At 53.2% G+C, this 22,383-nt stretch overlaps 1 protein-coding gene across 6 annotated transcripts in view; it reads left to right on the forward strand.

Annotated features, from left to right (window-relative positions):
* ZC3H12D (zinc finger CCCH-type containing 12D) overlaps positions 1-21,855 on the forward strand; it is a 40,917-nt gene extending 19,062 nt beyond the window's left edge. For all 6 annotated transcript variants that reach the window (XM_070073458.1, XM_070073457.1, XM_051836826.2 and 3 more), the window contains 4 exons: positions 5,567-5,706; positions 14,962-15,196; positions 17,324-17,430; positions 19,164-21,855. In XM_070073458.1, the coding sequence (XP_069929559.1) occupies positions 5,567-5,706; positions 14,962-15,196; positions 17,324-17,430; positions 19,164-19,966 (1,285 nt within the window). In that variant the 3' untranslated portion in view covers positions 19,967-21,855. The remainder of the gene's footprint in view (positions 1-5,566; positions 5,707-14,961; positions 15,197-17,323; positions 17,431-19,163) is intronic.
* The last annotated feature ends 528 nt before the right edge of the window (positions 21,856-22,383 follow it).

Raw genomic sequence — 22,383 nt, forward strand, 5'->3', positions numbered from 1 at the left:
CATATCGGATGCTGGCACTGTAGGCGGCAGCTTTACCCACTATGCCATGGTGTGCACAATGTTTAGCCTAAGGCTGTTCATCCTGGCAGAACCAAGAAGGCCTAGGCTGACTTTCCTGGAGGTTGACAGGATGAGTCATGCTGTATCAGTTAACTGTTTGTCAACACAATGAAATACCCGACAGGCTACCTAGGAAGGAAAGGGCTGGTGGGGCGATCAGGTGGCGCCTAAGGCCTTCCTGCTGGCAGAGTCCCGAGGTGGCGCTGAGCACGTCTGTCCTTATCTGTGTGTTCTCTTATGAAGCCACGAGGATTTAATTGGGGGCTCCACGCTAACAATGCAATTCAACCCCATCCCTTCTCAAAGGTCCCGGCTTCAGACACCATTCATGTAAGACTTTGGGGACCAAACCTTTAAGAGCTGGGCCTCTGGGGGACACTGGGCAGTCAGTCTAATATCCAAGCTATTGCACAGGTCAAATACATTGTACAAGAAATGGGAGAGTACTTGCTCAGAGCACACGCGAGTTGTCTGCTTCATGAAACACATCCTGTCCTTGAATCATTTAAATAAAAGAGAACTGTGTATATAGAGCTAACACCCAAATGACCTAAAAAAACCCCTCTATTTCCTCACTGCAAAACAGAAAGAGTCCACTGGGCTCGTCTTAGCAGAAGTGCTGGCTTCATTAATCATTTCAGAAGTAGTGGGTCAACTTTCATGAGAATTCTAAGGGCAATGTGGAAGGAGCATCAAACCAGGGCCTGGGAAGCCGGGCCTTGCACTTGCCACACAGTCTTGCAGAATCTCTGTGTCCCATACGGGAAACCAGGGAGGTCAGAGGCAGAGGATGGACATGGGTTGGTGCCTGTACATCTGAGCTCCGTCTACCAGCCCAGGTAGACAACTCCCAAGACAACTGCCTGAGATGATGGAAAGTTCCAGACCTGCACTGTCTTTTATAGCAACCACTTGCCCAGTGTGACTGTCGAGCACTTGAAATGTGGCTAGTGCAACTGAGGAACTGAATTTAAAATTTTATTTCCTTTGAATGAGTTTGAGTTTAAACTGAAGTAGCCACATGCAACCACATGGGTTTTTCAGCCCACCAGCTGTGTGGCCTCTTTAGAGTCTTGTTTATGCAATTCAGAAGCTGAATTAAACAACTTTAAATGATGTTCTCATCTCTGACATGCTAAGATGCAAGGTGATTATTTTACGAATGCTTGAAAGAAACACATGCATTTTCAGGGCGAGCGCTGTGACATAGCTGGTAAAGCCGCCACCTGCAGTGCCGGCATCCCATAGGGGTTCTGGTTCTAGTCTTGGCTGCTCCACTTCCACTCTAGCTCTCTGCCATGGCCTGGGAAAGCAGCAGAAGATGGTTCAAGTCCTTGGGCCCCTGCACCCGTGTGGGAGACCCGGAAGAAGCTCCTGGCTCCTGGCTTCGGATCAGCCCAGCTCCAGCCATTGTGGCCATTTGTGGGCGTGAACCAGCGGTTAGATACTCTCTCTTTCTCTCTCTCTGCCTGTACCTCTCTGTAACTCTGCCTTTCAAATAAATAAATAAATCTTAAAAAAAAAAAAAAAGAAGCACATGCATTGTCCTCATGAAGGGATTTCTCGTGTTCTTTGGAGGTTTGAAGCAAGGAGGAGCTCCCCAGGGGTCATAGAGCAGTTTGTGGTGCTCTGCACTCTGGCTTTTCCTAATGCCTTCTGATTTCCATACCTGCAGCTCTTCTTCTCTGGCCTGGATAGGGCCGCACAGTGGGGTCAGAGCCAACCTGTGCTGACCGGAGTCTTCCCCAGGCAGGGTGAGCCCTGGACCTACTTGCCATAGCCCCTCTGCAGGGCTGGAGCCCTTCTGCCCCCCCCCCCTGCCGGGGGCTGGGGCCCCCAAGCGTTGAATGTGCATTGAATGATAGCTCTGATTGACTAGCAACATAGAGATCCATTTCCAAGTACATCCTCATGCCTCCACGGGGTGTGTGTGTGTGTGTGTGTGTGTGTGTAACTGTGAGTGTTTGCATGGAGAGATGTCAGCTTGGATCTCTCAGTTGAATACGCAGTCCTTAGACCCTTGGCCTGAAGAAAAATCCCTCAACTTTTTAAGAAGATGGTGGCTTGCATTGGAGGCCTGCTATTAGCTGCGTCACGGTATTGGAGAGCTTGAATTCTCCCAAGCCAAGTGTTGCAGCATTTGCTTGCTGGGGCCCGTGACCTCCCCAGGGCCCAGCCGGCTTTACCGTCTGCAGGCAAATCTAGCAAAGTGGGAGGGAGGCGGAGAGCCACAGCGTGGGAGGAAACCACCTGACAATTTCACATCCTCTTGCTGCCAGGCTGGGGCTGGCATTTGACATGCCCTCATCTGGGGAGGCAGAGGACTCTTTGTTTTGGTCGTTGTTTAAGTTTTTAAACTCTTAGGAAAGTGGCTGCCCCTGGAGGAAGGTATCATTCAATGAGGGAGGTCAGGCTTGAAATCATGAAATCATGCCCCTCCCTTTTCCTCATGTCGCTCTCGGGGCTACGGTAGTGAGTATGAGATGGGGGAGGGCCCCTCAGTGCTGGGCCCTCAGCCTGGGGTTCTGAGCCTGCCCTGGCTGCCTAGTCTGCTCCCATTGGTCTCTGTACAGATGAGGGCACTCTGAGAGCCACTGCTCACTCCCTCTCTTCCTGGCCTTGAGCTGGGAGAGGCTCCTGGGGAGTAGGTTTGGTGTTCTCAGTTCAGCCCCAAGTAAGACACAGACGTGAACCTGCACTGGGACTCTGGTGTCTCAGGCCCTGAGGAATCGGCTCTGCCTTTCCTCCCAGCCCACAGCCACCGCGTTGTCCCACACAGGGCTGTTTTGTGGGCCTCTAACTCCTGCAGGGACTTCCTGGCAGTAGTCAGGTCACAGCGGTGTGGCCTGGGCTGTTTGCTGACTAATTGGTCTGCCAGTTGCAGCCGCCTCAGGCGCAATCGGCAGGTAGGCAGACTTTGCCCCAGGCACCAATCCATCTCTTTCCAGCCTCCAGCCCTTCACAGTTCTGGCTCTTGCTTCCTTTCCCAGGGCCTAGGCCCTGCTCTCTGGTTCCTAGGGCCCCTGCATGACCACATGAGGGTTTTTCCCCAAGCAGGGATATTTTAACCACAGGTGACTCATTGCTCCAAAGGAGCTGCCATCCCAATCATCGCAGGGACCCACAGGGACGGGGGAGAGTATGAGTCTGCAGCCCGACAGATGTCCATACATGGCTGTGAGTCCAGGAAGGGAAGCACAAGCGTGTGTGTCCCTCTGTGTGCCGGGCAGTGGACTGCAGGGTGACTGTGCATGTCAGGGATCAGCTTCCCTCACTGTCCCTTACCACTCACTGCTCCCCGCCCTCAACTGTGCACCTGTCCAAGGTGTTGGGATGGAAAAGTTGGCTTTTGCATGATTGAAGACATACAGGGCAAGTCCTAGAAAAGGACAGTTAAGAAGCACTTTTAAAACAATTTTTTTAAATTTATTTGACAGAGTTATAGACAGTGAGAGACTCAGAGAGAAAGGTCTTCCTTCCATTGGTTCACTCCCCAAATGGCCGCTGCGACCAGCGCTGCACCCATCCGAAGCCAGGAGCCAGGTGCTTCCTCCTGGTCTCCCATGCGGGTTCAGGGCCCAAGCACTTGGGCCATCCTCCACTGCCCTCCGGGCCACAGCAGAGAGCCGGACTGGAAGAGGAGCAACTGGGACTAGAACCGGCGCCCATATGGGATGCCGGCGCCGCAGGCGGAGGATTAACCAAGTGAGCCCCAAGAAGCACTTTTTGAAAGGATCGTGAGGCGACTTCGCTGCAGCGTGGAGTGACCGTGTGTGGTGTGGGCAAGGGGTCTCTGTGGTTCGCTTTCCTGCTTCGAGATGCAGAGAAAGCACAGTGCATAAGCTGTGCCAGATGTTGCCTCTCCCCCACCCTCACAGGCAGTGGGTGGTGGCAAGCCCTACAGTCACCAGTGTCCCCACAGTGGCACCTCTGCATCTTGTCCTCTGGATGACCCTGGTGGCATGTTTCCTTCCCCTCCCCCTGAGAGCCGTGCCCCCCCCTTTGTCCACCCCAGGGGTCTCGGATGGTCTCCCAGGCCTGACGTACCCAAGAGATCCTTGTGTTGCCCCAGATCCCTCCTCAGTTCTGGCAGAAGCCAGGCTTTCCCAGGGGGCTGGCAGCCTGTCTGTACAAGGCTGGGGGTTCCTACATCTCCCCTCCTCAGGGCTCTGTCGGGGGAGCTCAGCTGGGAACAGCTGGTGTGGGGCATCGGGGGAGGCCCTGGTGAGGGACCGCCTCATTCTGCCTCTCCTCTCCTCTCCTTTCTTTCCTTCCACTGGGGTGAAAGAGATAGGCGTCTGCCTCCTCTTCCCTTTGACAGCAGACATCTCCACGGATACTCCCCCTCACTGATACTCCGCTCGCATAGCCTCGTGCCAAGGACCTATTTCCTTTATCCTGGAAGAAACCCAGATCCAGGCAGCCAGGCCTGGCTCCCCCCTGGCTACTGATCTAAAGGAATACGAGAACGGTCTCCTGCATCCCCACGAAGCCTGGCTTCTTCATACTGTGGCTGAGGGAGGAGGGGAGGGAACTGGGCCTAGAGGGAAGGAAACAGCTGGTGCAAAGGCCCTAGGGTGGGAGTGGAGGAAGGAGCATGGCCAAGACAAAGGACTGAAAGAGGAGAGAGGGAAGGGTGATCTAACATTGAGACCAGCCTTGTTCTCATCCATGGTGAAATCCAGTTGGTTTTGCCTTCTCGGTATCTCAAATATGTCTGCTTGTGTACCTCGCTAGCCAAATACCACTGACCCCCCACTTACTAAGTCTGAGCCAAGTCTTCTGGCTTCCTTGCTTGGTCTTAGGAAACCCAGTAATGTACTTACAGCCTTCTCTCAGGGTGCCAGTAATTCTATAGATGGCCAATCTCATCAATGTTTTAAAATTTATTTTTTATTGATTTGAGAGGCGGAGAAATAGACACACACACAGGCACACACACACACACACATACACACAGAACAAACTCTCCTGTTGGTCTGCTCCACAAATGCCTGCGATAGCCACAACTGGGCCAGGCTGAAGCCAAGAGCTAGGAACCGAATCTGGATCTCCCAGGTGGGTGGCAGGAATCCAACTGCTTGGGCCATTACCTGCTGCCTCCCAGCTTGGACTCTGGCAGGAAGCTGGAATCACGAGCGGAGCCAGGACTGGAAACCAGGCACTCTGATACGAGACGCAGGCATCCCAAGCAGCGTCTTAACTGCTGAGCCAGACCCGTTCCTTGTCTCGTCCACTTTATGTCAGCCTCATTAGCTTCAGCTAAGGAGACGATCTTGGCTACAAATCCTTGGAATGTTTCCCCATTAGAGATCAAGAGCCTCTATATTTCTTCCACAAGCTGTGTGTCTTATTAAGGGATATTCTCCTAGTTCAAAGTATCCTTCAAGTGTAGGTTTCCTGGTCTCCTCTTGCTTGTGCGACATTCATCCAAGCATTCTTAGAGGATGTCGCTCTTCGGAAGCCTCTCTGTGTCTCTACAGATTTCTTTGTTTTCCCGTTGTAGCCATGGAAATAAAGAAGCCTTCTCTTGCCGGGGAATCCAGCTGGCTGTGGACTGGTTCAGGGACAGAGGACACACCTTCATCAAGGTTTTTGTCCCCTCCTGGAGGAAAGAGCCATCAAGATCAGATACCCCCATCAGAGGTATGCTGCGCAGATGCTTGCTTAAGGGCCCTGTGTGCACTTTTCCATGGTAGTTCTCCCAATAATGGTGGGTCGTCTGTTACTTGGTTAAGCATATCCGCTTCACTGCACGGTAAGCCCCATGAAGGCACTGCTTGTGAATGTGCGCTGCTCTAGCCTACCACCCAGCACCTAGCATAGCACTCAGCAGGCAGTGGGTGCTCAATACATCCTGGCTGACTAGGTGAATGACCGAATCACTGTCTTTTAGTGTGAGTGAGTAAGTTCCAGAAGTAACTGTACCTTACGAATTTTAACACTCTGAAGGAAGGCTGGATCTGCATTCACTCCTAATAGTACAAAGGACCTGAAAAAGACTTCCAGTTATTTACTGAATGCCTGGTCTAGTCTCTTCATTAAAAATAAAAACAAAAACAAAACAAAACAAAACAAAAAAAGAACCAGCAGAGGGAAATCGAGGACTAGGGAATTCTTTATTTTTTTTAAAAATTACTTATTTGTTTATTTAAAAGGCAGAGAGAGAGAGAGAGAGAGAGAGAGAGAGAGAGAATATATGTTCCTTCTACTGGTTCACTCCCCAACTCCTCAACAGCTGGAGAAGCACCAGGCTTAAGCCAGGATTCTGGAACTCAATCCAAATTTCCCACATGGTAGCAGGAACCCAACTACTTGAGCCATTACCTGCTGCACACCAGGTGTGCATTAGCAGGAAGCTGGAATTGGAAGTGGGGCTGGGACTGGAACCCAGGCGCTCTGATATGGGATGCACAGGTCCAGAGCAATGGCCTAGCCTCTGTGCCAGTGGCCCACCCTGAAGTCTTTGTTTTTGATTCTGAGAGCAGCTAGGAATATTTAAACTATTTATATCTATAATAATAGAACAGTGTGGTTTAAATAAATAGAATTTTTGTTTGTTTGGCTTTTCTGTAACAAGACATCAGGTGCTAAGGCATTACTGGCATTATTTCAGCCATGGCAGCAGCCGCAGGGCCGACCTCCTGGTGATTCTGGGAGGTCTCCCTGATTTAAATTCCAGCCTTTTTGCCCAAGCTTTTGTTTTGGGTTTATTTTTAATTCTATCAATGGTTGCCAGTTGCTGCTGCTTCTCTCACCATTACCCTTTTTAAACAAACAAAAAACCCAGCATTTAATTAGTTATTTATTTAATTTTTACCTGTTTGGGAGGCAGAGAGACAAACAGGGAGGAGAGACAGACAGACACAGTGAAGAAGCTCCCATCTACTGGTTCATTCCTCAGGTGCCCACAACGGCCAGAATTGAGCTGAGGCTGAAACTGGGAGCTGGGAACCTGATCCAGGTCTCCCATGTGGGTGGCAGGGAGCCCATTACTTGAGCCATCACCGCTGCCTCCCAGGGTCTGCATTAGCAGGACGCTGGAGTCAGGAGCTGGAGCCAGGCATCAGACCCAGGTCCTCTAATGTCGGACGTGGACATCTTAACTGCTAGACCAAACGCCTGCCCCACTTTATTGTTTTTCTTGTCTTGTAGATGCAGTATCATCTGGAGGGTACTTCAAACATTTGTGGAAAATAGAATTGAAATTAAGTTTGTTTAAGTGCAAATATTTTTTTGAAATTCATGTGTAGTTTTTTTTTTTTTTTTTTTTTTGAGATTTAAAAGCAAGATTTATTAGAGTCAGTGACCTCCAGCCAGAGTGGCATGGGGCTGGGGGGCTCCAAGAGAGGCAAAACCCAAAGGGGCCTTGTGGTAGTGGGGTTTTTAAGCACAAGTTGGGAGAAGAAAACAAACTTAACAGCTTGACATTCAGTTACCAGATGGGGATGAAACCCATCAGAAGACCTGATTTGCAGTCTTTGACCTTATCTGGCTTGCTCATGATAAAACAAGAAGAGGGGCCGGCGCTGTGGCATAGTGGGCCACCTGCAGTGCCGGCATCCCATATGGGTTGGAGTCCTGGCTGCTCCACTTCTGATTCAGCTCCCTGCTGTGGCCCGGGAAGGCAGTGGAGGATGGCCCAAGTCCTTGGGCCCCTGCACCCGCATGGGAGACCTGGAGGAAGCTCCTGGTTCCTGCCTTCAGATCAGCACAGTTCTAGCCATTGCAGCCATCTAGGGAGTGAACCAGCTGATGGAGGACCTTTCTCTCTCTCTCTCTCTCTCTCTGCCTCTCTGTAAATCTGCCTTTCAAATAAATAAATAAATCTTTAAAAAAAAACCATCAGAAGGGTGGGATACCTAATTTGCTTTACAGGAAACTGGAAGCTCAGAAGGAATCACCACTGCTCTGCTGTTCTATAATACTGGAGATTCCTAAGGAGGTAGGGCAGGCACTTCTGACACTGCTAAAGATAACTTTTGGGGGAAGCAAGCACTTAGCACCCTGAATTTCCACTGGGACCAACCTGACTGCCTATTAACCCGTCTGACTCCTCACATGCCCTCCCCCAGAGGAAGGGACCCTGACTTCTGTTAGGGGAACTGGGCGGTGACTGCTCTGGCTGCTTCATGCTGAAAAGGGGCATCGTTGGGAGCAGCAGTCGAGACGGGGTTCCAGTAGGAGGTGGCTTCTCGAGCCGGTGACAATGCCAGCTTGCAGAAGCTGCTTCCATCCAAGGTTTCATGTGCGTGGCCATCTAGAATTTCCGTTTCAAGTCTGGAGAAAATGAATCTAAAAAGCAGACTAAACTCACAGGGTCTAAAACTGAGGACAGAGTCATTATTAGAAGACCTAAGAAAGGTGCTGTCTAAACCATGAGGAAGTTTTCCCATTGAGAGGCAAATAGAAACTTCCAGAAGGGGCTTGGTAATAATCTGGTAGGCTTTAAGGCCTGGCCAGGCCTGAGGCTCAGCCCTATCTATCTCTTCACATGGGGTGCCGGAAGAGGCATCACAAGGGAGGTGTGAACTCCTTAGGGAAGGCCCCCTGTTGACTTCCATTACCCAGCTGGCCTGGGAGGAGAGCTGGCCTGAATAGAAGGCAGGTGGCATCTCTAAAAGGAAATTGACAGTTCTGCCTGCAAACGTTACTGACCCTATTTGATGGTCCCCTCAATGGTGGTGATTACTTTGGAAGCTGGGCCGAGTGAAGGGCTTTTCAGCTCAGAGCCAACAGGGTCTGTGTCTCTCCTGGGAGTCCTTCAACTCTAGGGCAGTTCCATCTCCAGTGGCCCAGTTTTTGGCTGGCAGAGCTGCTAGGGCTCTTCAAGAGCTAACTTCTGTATCCATCCAAAGCCCTAGCTTTCCACATCACAAACCAATGCTATTTGCAGTGGACTGGCCTGTTGGGTCTCTTTGATGGTAGATTACCATGTAAAGCAGCCGTTAATTAGCCTGCCATCTACCTTTTTTTTTTTTTTTTAAGATTTATTTATTTATTTGAAAGGCAGAGCTACAGAGAGGCAAGGGCAGAGAGAGAGAGAGAGGGAGAGAGGTCTTCCATCTGCTGGTTCACCCCCCAGATGGCTGCAATGGCTGCAGCTGAGCTGATCCAGGAGCCAGGAGCTTCCTCCAGGTCTCCCATGCAGGTGCAGGGGCCCAAGGACTTGGGCCATCTTTTATTGCCTTCCCAGGCCACAGCAGAGAGCTGGATCCAAAGTGGAGCAGCTAGGACTCGAACCAGCGCCCATATGGGATGCCGGCACTGCAGGCAGAAGCTTTGCCCGCTATGCTACAGTGCTGGCTCCAACCCACCACCTATCTTTACATTGCTTCTGCTGCCTAGCTTGCTCCTCTTTCTCTTGGTTTCTGGTAAAGTAGACCGGATGAAACCTTTAAGAGGATGCAAGTCAAGGGGGTGCTCAGTCCCATTCCTAATCTTTGGTGGCCTGAGCTAGAAGTCTGGAGTCATAGGCATGTTCTGATTGTGGTTTTCTGTGAGGTAGGGTAGACAGTGCCCATGAGGAAAGCTGTGTCCTCGCTTTAACATCAAACATGATGGCCACCTTATCTATAAAATTTGAAGTCATTAGTAAAACTTTCTCTCTCTCTGTTTGGTTTGAAAATGGAGGTTTAGCCTGTTTACTGTGCCTTTGGCAAAGTAAATCTAGCTGTGAAATCACAATTTAAGCTCTCATTTTGGCTATGTTATTATTATAGAAAAATGTTAGCCATCCCTTTTCTAAGGTCTAAAGGTCAAACTCTACATCCCAATGGAGAGTCCTTCAGAATAGAATCAGTTTCCCATCTTGCAGAGAAATGAGAGAACAAGTCAGCCTTCCCAGATCACTTACTGTCAATAACTTAATATCAAATGAAAAATTAGCAAGCAATTTTAACTGTAAATAACAACTTATGAAAACATTTACTGGCAGGCCCAGTGCCTTCTATAAATTTCAAGACAAGAGTACATGTATTCGGATACATCACTTAAATATCTAACAGTTGTAGAAATCTGGGGTGGGAAAACTCCCTCCATTCAACAGGCACCAGAGACAGTGGAGGATCCAGCAGTTTATTACGCCAGCAGGCTCAGCTGGAATTATTTCCTGAGAACTAAGCAATAATCCAAGTTTCTTACAGTGTTTATAGGTTCATCCATGTCATACCTTAGCTGTTACAGCATTGGTGGGTTCAAATTGCAGCCTATGTGACTTAGGGCCACACTTCCAATGGTCGGTGGGCCTGGTATGTTTGTAAGAGAGATATCAGGGCAGAATTATTAGGACAGATTTATGGCTGGAGTTCACAGAAGCAGAACTTAGGACGTCTTCCCCCCAGACAAGGTAAGAGTGGGCAGCTGCTTCACTAGTTAACTGCGAGCAGCCACTGTTCAAGGTCTGTGTTGGGAGGAGGCGGCTGCTTTTCTTCCTTTGTCTCTAGTTGTGGCCATATTTCCTCTGCAACACAGCATAGTTTTTTCATAATACGCATTTCCACAAACTTTTAGAAGACTCTACATAAGCATGATTTCCAAACTTTTGTACCAAAAGAAACTTCTTAAATTCCATTTTTTCTATGAACATTTTGATTTATTTATTTATTTATTTGAAAGAGTTACAGAGAGAGAGGGAGAAACAGAGATCTTCCATCTGCTGCTTCACTCCTCAGACAGCCACAACAGCCAGGGCTGGGGCAAGTCAAAGCCAGGGCCCAGGAGCTTCTTCCAGGTCTCCCAGGCAGGTTCAGGGGTCCAAGAACTTGGGCCATCTTCTGCTGCTTTCCCAGGACATAGCAGAGAGCTGGATAGGAAGAGGAGCAGCCGGGACTAGAACCAGTGCCCAGATGGGATGCCGGCACTGCAGGAGGCAGCTTTACCCACTACACAACAATGCTGGCCAGCTAATACAATTTTTTTTTAAGTTCTCTTCATTTTTTCTGGGGTCAGTTTTCTTTCTTTCTTTTTTTTTTGTTTCAGTCTTTCTCCTTCATTTTTTTTAAGGTTTACTTCTCAAAAAGTCTGGGAAATCTTTGTCCGTTTTTTCTTTAAGATTTTATTTATTTATGTATGTATTTGAGAGGTAGAATTATAGACAGAGAGAGGGAGGGACAGAAAGAAAGGTCTTCCATCCACTGGTTCACTCCCCAAATGGCTGTAATGGCCAGAGCTGGGCTGATCCAAAGCCAGGAGCCAGGAGCTTCTTCCAGGTCTCCCATGTGGGTACAGGAGCCCAAGCACTTGGGCCATCTTCTACTGCCTTCCCAGGCCACAGCAGAGAGCTGGATGGAAGAGGAGCAGCCAGGACTAGAACTGGCATCTGTATGGGATGTCGGCTCCGCAGGCGGAGGCTTAGCTCACTACGCCACAGCGCCGGCCCTTCTTTGCCAGTTGTTATTGTGACTAAAGAATGCCATTGGTTAAGTATCTATCTGTGCAGTTAATTGCTCTGGGTTTTCCCTCTCAGGGTGCAGACCTTCCCCTGACTGGCAGAGCCGACCTCTATGTTGTCTGACAGTTTTCCTTCCTGCCCACATGCTGGTGGGGCAGACAGGCTGCGAGTACCTCGGCCCACCACGTAATCCAGGGCCAAAATGCTGATGGCTTTACTCTGGGAGGTCAACAGCTACGTGGGAGGCTCCCTCCCTCCTGCTATGGCTTCACCTTCCTGGCTGCACCAGGGAGAAGAAGCGAGTGGTGGCCCATGCCCTTGGGTGCAGCAGCCCTAGGAGCAGCCGGTCCAGCCTGGCCCTGCCTGGCTTCCACTCCCTGTCCGCTGCCTGGACTGCCTTGGGGCTTTGCAGGTTTGAAAATGGCTCCCACCTCTGATTCAGCTCCTGCACACATTCTGGGCGGTGGCTCCCTCCACACTATAGGACCCATGTGATCCTCTTCTCCCCTCCCCTCCCCTCCCCTTCCCTCCCCTTCCCTGTCCTCTTCTTCCCTCCACTTCTCTCCCCTCCCCTCCCCTCCTCTCCCCCCTCCCCCTTCCCTCCCCTTCCTTTCCCTGCCCTCTTCTCCCCTCCACTTCTCTCCCTTCCACGCCCCTCCCCTCCTCTTCCCTCTCCTCCCTTCCCCTCCCCTCCCCATTCCCTCCCCTTCCCTGTCCTCTTCTTCCCTCCACTTCTCTCCCCTCCCCTCCCCTCCCCTCCCCCTTCCCTCCCCTTCCTTTCCCTGCCCTCTTCTCCCCTCCACTTCTCTCCCCTCCACGCCCCTCCCCTCCTCTTCCCTCTCCTCCCTTCCCCTCTCCTCCTTTCCTCTCTCCTCCCCTCCCCTCTCCTTCGTTCCCTTCCCTCTTCCTTTTTCTTTCGTTGTCTTTTGATTGACTTATTTGAAAGGCAGAATGAGAGAGACAGATGGGGAGACAAAGAGAAAGATCTTCCATCTGTTCGTTCACTCAACAACCAGGGCTGGGCCAGGCTGAAGCCAGGAGCCAGGGACCCCATCCTGTCTCCCATGTGGGTGGCAGGAGCCCAAGCACTTGGGCCGTCTGCTGCTGCTTGCCCAGGTGCACTAGCAGGGAGCTGTGGTCCTGTTTTCTGCCTCCCTAACATTCCTCAAAATCCTGGCTTAGCTGCTGTCCCCAGTCTCCCCTTTAACCTTTAAGGACCCCTCTTCTGTCGTCTCATTTCAGTGAGCGTGCTCAGAAGGCAGACGGATAAATGCTGTGTTGAGTTCTCCATCACAAACCAGCACCCCAGATAGCACCTTTATGTTTTGGGCATGGAGATGGGTGGCTTCCCACCATTCAGTTGTGTGGCTTTAAATATAATATGAGCAAAGCATAGGAAAATGGTGGGGGGGGGAGGGAGTAGGTAGAAATTGTTAAACAAGTACAAACCTGTGAGAGAGAGGTGATGAATCTGAGCACATTAAAATAAAAGCTTCTGCTCATTAACAACACCACAAAACTTAAAAAAATGGAAAAATAAGTCTCCAGCTGGCACAGGCTAAGCATCAAGAATTACTGAAAAAGGACTGCTGTCCAAAATATGGAGGACGTCTCCAGGTTAATGAGACCAGGGCAATGCGCCAATGGAAAGATGAGCTCAAGACTGAGTAGGCCTTTCACAGAGAGAAAGTGTAAATGCCAATAAACAAAGATGCTCAATCTCATTAGTAACCGGCAAGATGCAAAATCGACCGGCCATCAGAGGCCATTTTATACCTGCCAGACTGGCAACAATCCGAAGGCCAGAAAATGACTTCTGGGAGGGTGCCACGGTGGGCATGAGCGTGGTATGACCGCCTTGGCAAACGGTTCTGCCCTACCTTATAAAGTGCCTTTCCCCACGATTCAGCCGCATTCCCTGTTAGAGATACGTGCTTAGACTCCGAGCCCGGGACTTACACGCAAAGCTAGCAATGGACACAGCAGTGGACACGACAGCACAGCCGCCCTCACAGACACAGCGGGAAACACAAGCAGCGGTTGCATAATAAGGATGTGCATCAAGGGCTTTCAATTGTGTTGAGTCCAATGCGAAGCCGCAGTGAAAGTGATCCTCCTATCTCTGTATCCTTAAAAAGGAGAGCAACACAGTTATAAGCACAAGGTTCTAAAACGCTGGCCATCTTTTTTTTTTTTTTTAAGATGTATTTATTTATTTGCAAGTCAGAATTATACAGAGAGAGGAGAGGCAGAGAGGGGGGGGGGGTCTTTAATCCATTGGTTCACTCCCCAAATGGCTGCAACAGCCAGAGCTTCGCTGATCCAAAGCCAGGAGCTTCTCCTGGGTCTCCCACATGGGTGCAGGGGCCTGGGCCATCTTCCACTGCTTTCCCAGGCCATAGCAGAGAGTGGGATTGGAAGTGGAGCATATGGGTCTCGAACCAGCATCCATATGGGATGCTGGCACCTCAGGACAGGGCCACACGGGCCATCTTAAGGGGAACAGAGAGGCCTGGGAACCTGGAGAGGCAGAGGGACTGCCAAAGCCTGGCCTACCTTCTGTTCTCAAAGTGGCTGCTGCATACAGAGCTTTTGTTGTGTGTGTTTTGCTTTACTACACTTTACTCTTAGATGCATTATGCTCCTTTTAAAAGTCTGGGAACCATATCACGTGCGAAAGGCGTTGAACTTGAGGGAAGAAGCAATTTATGAAGAGTGTGCTAATCTTCCAAGTTTTGAGTAACTAATATGTGCAGAAGGAATTTGCTCCTGCTCGTCTCCCAATGATCAGACATTAGGTCTTCCTGGGATACAGGCTTTAGAAAGGCCTGGTAATGTTTGTACCGCCTGCTATATGTTCACCTTGCTAGTTTTTGCCAAAGCTCTCACAGGCCTGTGCTCGTTCAGTCTGTGCACAAAGACTGAGGAAGGGAAAGGCGGGGTCGCTGTATTCATTTCATAAATTTAAAACAGGGGGAAGTCCCCCAGAACTGGGGCTTAGCTCCTTAGTCCTGGTTTCTTCCTGCTGCAATCTTGCGTCCCTGGAGGAGTCAGTTAGGGGCTGCTCCAGCCTACAGGTGTCCCATGCCGGTTCCTGGATGGGGGAGGGGACTCCTGGTTCCCAGCTGAGGGCCCAGCAGGTGCCTTCCTAGGTAAAACAGGAAGGTCTTCCTCCAGAGGAAGGCCCCTGTGTCTGCTATGGTCGGGGCACTGTGGCAGGTAACCCTCCAAAGGGCGGGCTGAGCTCTCCCTTCCCAAGTGACTTCCTTGCTGGGTACCAGCCTCTGGGTGCCTGGGACTGCAGGCTGCAGGCGAGTTCAGGAAAACAGCGACAGAAGTGACATCATGGTGGGAGAAGTGGGTGATTTGTCTCTCCTGTCACAACCTCCGTGCCCCTCGTCCACATGGCTGGGGAGTGGGATAGGGAGGCAGCCCTGGCTCGGAGGACCCCTGGGCCTTGCTTGGGGGACGGTCCTCAGGCCCTGACTGTGGCCCTGTCCGCGGCCCAGAGCAGCACGTGCTGGAGCAGCTGGAGCGGCAGGCCGTGCTGGTCTACACCCCATCACGCAAGGTGCACGGCAAGCGGGTGGTCTGCTACGACGACCGCTACATTGTGAAGGTGGCCTACGAGCAGGACGGCGTCATCGTCTCCAACGACAACTACCGCGACCTGCAGAGCGAGAACCCGGAGTGGAAGTGGTTCATCGAGCAACGGCTGCTCATGTTCTCCTTCGTCAATGACCGGTACGGGGCCCTGGGGTCCACGGAGGGCGGGGAGGGGGTTGGTGAGGCAGGAAGCTGCTCCCACGCCTAGGCAGCTGGGATTAGGGTCACAGGCACACCCAGACCTGTGGCTGACTCTGCCCCCCCTGGCTGCCTGGTCATCACTGTTCTGGGTCTCTTCTGTGCCTGACCAGCTTTCCCCAAAATGTTCTCATGGCCACAACCAACAGGCGGGCCAAGCCCGTGCTCAGGGCACCACTGACTTTTTATTTATTTATTTTTTTAAAGAATGCAATACTTTAACTAAGAGCCCGGAAATAGTCATCCTGGGACAGATCCAAACTTTGCATATTTCCTTTTACTTATTTCAGTTTATTTTTTTCCCAAATAATTTTCAATTACACATGGGAGTGGGCAACAGAATCTTTTCTTTGGATTGAATATGCCCGGAAATGACTGTCTCTATGGCTTTTGGTTGAAACACTCAAGGGAGCCTGGCTGGTTCATCTAGTGCAGGGGTGGGGAACCTGAACATTGATACCATCACTCACAGGCCACACACAGTCATCAGCTGCAACACTGGCCTGCTATAGCTTCACTGGATTGAGTCTCAGACCAAGTGATGCCGCAGGCCTTGTATGGCCTGCAGAATGGATGTTGGCCTCCTGGGTCAAGTCTACCCCTGATGAAGTGGGAGCAGCTGGTGGAGGGAAGACATCAAACTGGGCAGCAGGGGCTGAGAGAGAGCCTGCGGCCCAAGCTGAGGCAGGGAGGGAAGGACACGTAGGCACTGCGCACTGGTTAGACCCCTGAGGGCTGACACAGGGGGTCTGGCATAGTAGGTAGGGGTCTTCGGACTGGAATAGTGTGAGACGGGTAGGCATGGCACAGCAAGCTGAGACATTACTCTCAATTCAGTTTCTGTTCCAGGCTACGATAGCGTGGGCCGCGTTCTGGGCCCTCTGGAACATGGTCTGTGACAAGTTTCGCCTCTGGGAGGGCAGAGACTGTGTCTGTCTTGAGTGCCATGTCCCCAGCATGCCTGGCACTACTAGGGATGCAGTGACGAGTGGTGGGGGGACGAAGGCCCTGGGAGGGGGAGGATGCCTGCCTGCCTGTGAGCAAGGGCACCCCCGGGGCACCCCGGGCACGGCCACAGGGCCCTCTTGGCACAGCTCTGCTCCCAAGAGAGCATGAAGCGAAGTCTCGGGGAACTTTTAATAACCGCAGTAGACAGCTCCCTGGATTCTTGGTCAGGGCCCAAGCCTGAGAGGCCAGCTGTGTAGCTGGGAGCCGAGCCAGGAAGCTCACCCGGGGATGGCTCATTTCTCTGCGGGGTGGGACCTCAGCATGGCTCTTTGAGAAAACAGCAGCCATAGAGCCAGGAGGAAGCTTTGTGGGACCCGTGAGTGTCCCTGGGGACAGCTGTCCTTACTCTGGGGAGTTCTCGCGCAGAACCCACTTGTCCTTGGGATTCTGGAGCACCGGGGCTTGCAGGGAGCAGGGCCAGAGAAGCTGCAGCCCTTGAGGCTGAGCCGGGGCTGGGAGCTCCTGGGTTTGCAGGAAAGGCCGTCAGGGCTACTTGGGGACTCTGTGTGCACTCAGGTCCTCGACCACGTCACGGATTCAGCCCCTGGCACGAAGTGCTGAGTCTCTCCTGGATTCGCTTGGAGCTGTGTTTGGCACGGGGCGAGACATAGGAGAAAGGGGGCCTGCGCCTCAGGGCCTCATGCAGCTCCAGCACCTGCTAGGAGTTGGAAGATTAGACCTCCTCTGGAGGACCAGAGGGAAGCCAGGAAGCCTGAGCAACTATGCTTCAGTTCTGGACAAAAATCACCCGGGAAGCTGGTAACAATGCAGATTCCCGAGCAACACCGAGTTCTGACGAAGCGGGTCTGGTGCGCAGCCCGGTGTATTTTTAACAAGCTGCCGGCTGATCCGAACGTGGCTGCCTTGAAGCTCTGCAGGGAAGCACCTGGGAGAGGCCGGGCTGGGCTGTGCTCTGTGTGGTTCTTTGTGCAGGGAGGGTTCTGGTGCTCGCTGGGGGCTTGGATCTGCTCTCCCTGCAGCCGCGCGCACAGGTGTCCGGGACAAGTCCCAGCTGGCCTTGCAGTCACCCCTCTCCAACCCCCATGCTTGTTTTTGCAGGTTCATGCCTCCTGATGACCCGCTGGGCCGCCACGGACCCACCCTGAGCAATTTCCTGAGCAGGAAGCCCAGGCCCCCAGAACCATCCTGGCAGCACTGCCCCTACGGTGGGTAGCACACAGGGCCTCGTGGGCCCTATTTGGGGCAGCACTGGGTACAGTCAAACATGCTGGCAGCCAGCAGTCAGGGTTCCAATGCAAGTTTTGCCCTTTACCAGCTGTGTGACCCTGGAGAGGTGTCTCAACCTCTCTGGACAGCTGTGGTGAGGATGAACCGGCACCCCGGGCAGCTGGCGTATGTTTCTGTCGGTGGAGGTGCTATGCAGGGGTCACACAGGACGCAGAGTGTCTGAGAAGCAGGGAGGCTGTGTGCCCCCCTCCCCCAGTTCCTGTCTCAGCCCCTTCACCTGGCCCCTGGCACCTCCTGTCCTCATCCTGGCTCCCTCCCCAGCTCCTAGGGACTTTGGTCAGTGCTGGCCATTAGGAATTAAGGGTTTACCCAGAGGGTCCCCTCCACCCTCCATGCCAGCCTTCCCACAAGCTCTTTGTTTTTCTTTTTCTTTCTTTTTTTTTTTTTAGAAATCTTTTATTTAATGAATACAAATTTCATAGGTACAGCTTTAGGAATATAGTGGTTCTTTCCCCCGTACCCACCTTCACACCGCCACTCCTGTCCCATCTCCCACTCCCTCTCCCATCCCATTCATTAAGATTCATTTTTAATTATTTTTATATACAGAAGACCCACTCTATACTAAGTAAAGATTTCAACAGTTTTCACCCACACAGGCACACAAAGTAAAAAGTACTGTTTGAAGACAAGTTTTACTGTTAATTCTCATAGTACAACTCATTAGGGACAGAGGGCCTACATGGGGAGTAAGTGCACAGTGACTCCTGTTGTTGATTTAACAATTGACTCTTATTTATGATATCAGTGATCACCCGAGGCTCTTGTCATGAGCTGCCAAGGCTATGGAAGCCTCTTGAGTTCACAAACTCTGTCTGTACTTAGGGCCATAAGCAAAGTAGAAGTTCTCTCCTCCCTTCAGAGAAAAGTGCCTCCTTCTTTGATGGCCCCTTCTTTCCACTAGGGTCTCACTCACAGAGATCTTTTGTGTAGATCATTTTTTGCAGCAGTGTCTTGGCTTTCCCTGCCTGAAATGCTCTCAAGGGCTTTTCAGCCAGATCCGAATGCCTTAAGGGCTGATTCTGAGGTCAGAGTGCTGTTGCTGCTCACAAGCTCTTTCAATGACTTGCTTTGGCAACTTAGCTAACTCCTCCAGGTCTTGGTTTTGGTTTATAGAAGTTCAACCCATCCTCGAGTGACACTCAGAAGTCACTTACTGTTACAGTGAAGGAGTCCCCACACACATTTAGGCAGGCCTGCTTTCACTCTCAAAAGTGCCCAGGTTTGGACGATCACTTACTTCTTTGACCGTTTGTTTGGTCACTTCTGACAGAACAGTGTGTAGGGAGACGGCAATGGTTCGCCCAAGAGATGTGGACAGCGGGGAAAGCGAGGCACGAGCACTACTCCCCACTGCTCCATCCCCGAGGTGGTCCTCATCCACCAGGTCGGGGAGGTGGAGGCTGGAGGTCATTGAATCCTTGGGATTTGGTCTCAGTCCCTGGTCACAGGGAGTCAGGGAGCCAACACTCTGCCGGCCTTGGGATGTGGCCCATCCAGCCCGCGCCCAGATCCTGTGCCTTTTAGGGGCGCCAAGGCTGCAGGAGTCCCCACGGAGAGAGGCCACGGACGGGGCCCTGCCCAGTCCTCACCGGGACCGCACAGCCCTGTGCTACAGGTCTCACCCTGAGCCCTCTCTGCTCTCTTCCAGGCAAGAAATGCACCTACGGCATCAAGTGCAAGTTCTACCATCCCGAAAGGTCGCACCACGCACAGCTGGCGGTGGCGGACGAGCTCCGTTCCAAGACCAGGGCCTGGCCGGGCGGGGGCGCGCCGGAGCGGCGGCCCTCGAGCGCCCGGGGTGGCCCCGTAGCGGCTGGGCAGGCTCTGCGCGAGCCCGGCGCGCACAGTCTCCAGCCTGCGCGTCCGCCTGCGGACCTGGCCGCCCTGCAAGGGAGCTTCTCGCTCCTGACCATCGGCGATGGCCAGGGGTCCCTGGGGCCGCGCCCCCCGGGACCCGCGCCCCTGCTGCGCAGGCCCGACTGGGTGCCCATGGGCAGCCGGGCACCTTCCGGGGCTTCGCCAACCCCACGCGCGGGCAGCGCTGCCGCCCCACGGCCGCCCTGCCTCGGGGCGCGGGTACCGGCCCTGCCCGGCCTTCGGAGCCCTCAGGGCGCGTTCGCGCTGGGAGACCTCCCGCCCCGGCCCGGGCCGCAGCTCCAGCCGCGGGGCGGGCTCTGCGCCAGGGACCTGCCCGGCGACCCGTGGACTCGCCAGCCCAGCTCCGACCGCTTCCCGGGCCTTTCGGCCTGGGCGGAGCCGGCCTGGGGCGACCGCACCTGTGACTGCGAGGAGCACACGCGCGCTCGGGCGCGCCCCGCGCTCTGCTCTGTCTTCCCACCAGACCAGGTGGACAGCGCCATGGCCGCGTTCCCCGCCCTCTCCGACCCCGCGGGCCTCTTCCTGCTCCTGCAGAGATCTCAGAGGGCGGGCGCGCAGCCGGGAACGCCCTGAGCGGCCGGTGCAGCTACCGCAAGCAAGGCCCGTGCGTTGCTTTGCAGCTGGGGCGGTGGGCCCCTGGTTGCCTGCCTGAACCCGGGTCAGCGGCAGCCGCGAGGCCTCCTGTCTAAGGACGGGTCATCTCCGCGTCGGCTGCGGGTGCCCCGTGGCGTTACGGGCGACCTCACTGAGACAGGGGCCTGCTGCGCAGAGGGAGGTTTGCAGGTTGCAAGTCCCAGTCCACCCCAAGGGTGTGTCCAGCATCAAGCGGCATCCACAGGGGGAGTAGGGGGGGTGTCACAGAATCCACTAGGGGGTCCCCAGCACAAACCCAACGCAATAGGAAGTGTCAGAGCGCACGCCACTGGGCCTAATCCCGTGGACTCCGCTGGTGGCTTTGACACTGTGTGCCTGTGCTGGGCTATGAGGTGGGGCAGGGCACTTGGTCCAGAGAGCCTGCCCCCCCCCCCCGCCCCCTTGGCACACAGAAACCAAACAACACAAATACACACGTGTGTACACCCTAGCACACACCTTCCTACACGCACCAGACATCTCGCGGCTCCTGGCTCAGCCTGTGCGTTTTTTCCCCAACCATCCCTCATGGGAGTTTCTAGAATAGGCCTTCCATTGACCACACCTTCTAAGCCAACCTGGGCCCAGTGAGTGCAGACTGGGGAGATCCCCCAACCCCATTTGTGAGGGACAGGAACTGAGCCACTGTGGCCACAGCTGTCCTGCCCCATGGGGGGTGGGCAGCATCCACCCAGTCCAGCGACAGTGGTAGCCGTCTAGGGATGGCTCATTTCTTCCTCTGGGGTGTAGTAGCTGGGCTGTTCAGGGACAATGAGAGACACCTCCCAGTGGGAAGCCCGTTCCCGGTGCCCACAAGCTTCCTGAGGCGCCGCCAGTGCCTGTGGAAGCTGCTTCCTGTTGGCTGCACGGCCCGGGTACACCTGAGGAAGCAGGTGTGCGCCTCCCTGTCACTCGCGGCAGGTGCTGCCCCTGGAGACGCGGGGACGCTAGGGCTTGCAGGGACACCTTTCCTGCTTTGAAACCAGATGCTCCTCGCGACTTGAGCCCCATCTGGTGCTCGCCCCCTCTCCCCCCACCCCAGGACACTGCAGCCGGTTTTACCTTCTCCCCTGGGGGCCTTGGTCCCCATGAGGGCCCTTGCTTCCTAGAGAGATTGGGTGTGTGTATGTGTGGGGTTTCTCCTTTCGACCGGGCAAGCTTTCTGTTAGAGTTGCTTTTTGTGTCTCTGGTTCTGTCTCCTGATGTGGCATCATTGTGTTGCTGATTGATGGCTGGAGATGTTTAAACTGCTTCTTCTGAGGACAAGTTTGAGCTTGAGTAAGCTGTAAAGCTGTTTTATTTGGTTTGCTGTGATTAAGACACACACACACGCGCACACACACACACACACACACACACTGGGGCTGGCGTAGTGAGTAAAGCTGCTGCCTGGGACGCCGGCATCCCGTATAGAGGCTGGATTGTGTCCTGGCTGCTCCACTTCCTATCCAGCTCCCTGCTAGTGGCCTGGGAAAGCAGTGGAAGATGGCCCAAGTGTCTGGGCCCCATCACACACGGGAGCCCTGGATGAAACTCCTGGCTCCTGCCTTTGGCCTGGCCAAGTTATGGCCACCGCGGCCAAGTGAACCAGCAGGTGGAAGATCTTTATCTCAGTCTCTCCTTCTTTCTCTCTCTGTAACTCTGACTTTTGGATAAATAAATCTTTTTAAAAAATGAAGAAACAGCACCTGTCAAGTGTAATCCCCTTTGGAATTTTTCCAAAGTCTTAGTATGTCTTTGTGACACAAAACCATGCATGGGGTGGGTAAGTGAAACGCTCCTAGTTGCGTAGCTGTTACTTGCTCCAAAAATAAAGCCCTTCGACCTTGCCTGGACTCTTTTATTTTGGTCAAATTATGCATCAATGTCCCCCACTGGCTTTTGTTCCCTAGACCGGTTTTTCGCGTTATCTCTTGCAGGTGAACTGCTGGCTCATTTCCGCTGCTGCATGTGGTGTGATCCCACTCTTGGTGGGGGGGTGGGGTGGGCGTGAGCAGCTGGAACCCAGCTTTTCCAGGAGAAGCAGCGAGGCCCACAGCACGGGGGCACCTGCGCTTGCCACTTAGCAGGCTGCTTGCTTCCCAGGCATTTCAGCACTCAGCTCAGGCCGTCTTGTTCAAACCTGCAGCAGATTCCCCACGCTCAAGCCAGAGGAGCCAGTGCCGCCCTGTGCGTGCCCCCACGCAGCTCTCCCAGGGGCCTCTCTCTGGAAGGTGGCTTACTGCTGGATTGCAGAATGTTGAGGGCCAAGGGGAGCAGCAGGGGTAGCTTCTCATGTTGGCATTGTGCCAAGGAAATCACTCCCAGCTCTGGCTGTACGTGGAATTCAGATGGGAAGCCAGCCGCTTGGATGAGGC

This window comes from Oryctolagus cuniculus, chromosome 5 (assembly GCF_964237555.1).
Source record: "Oryctolagus cuniculus chromosome 5, mOryCun1.1, whole genome shotgun sequence".
Lineage (NCBI taxonomy): Eukaryota > Metazoa > Chordata > Mammalia > Lagomorpha > Leporidae > Oryctolagus > Oryctolagus cuniculus.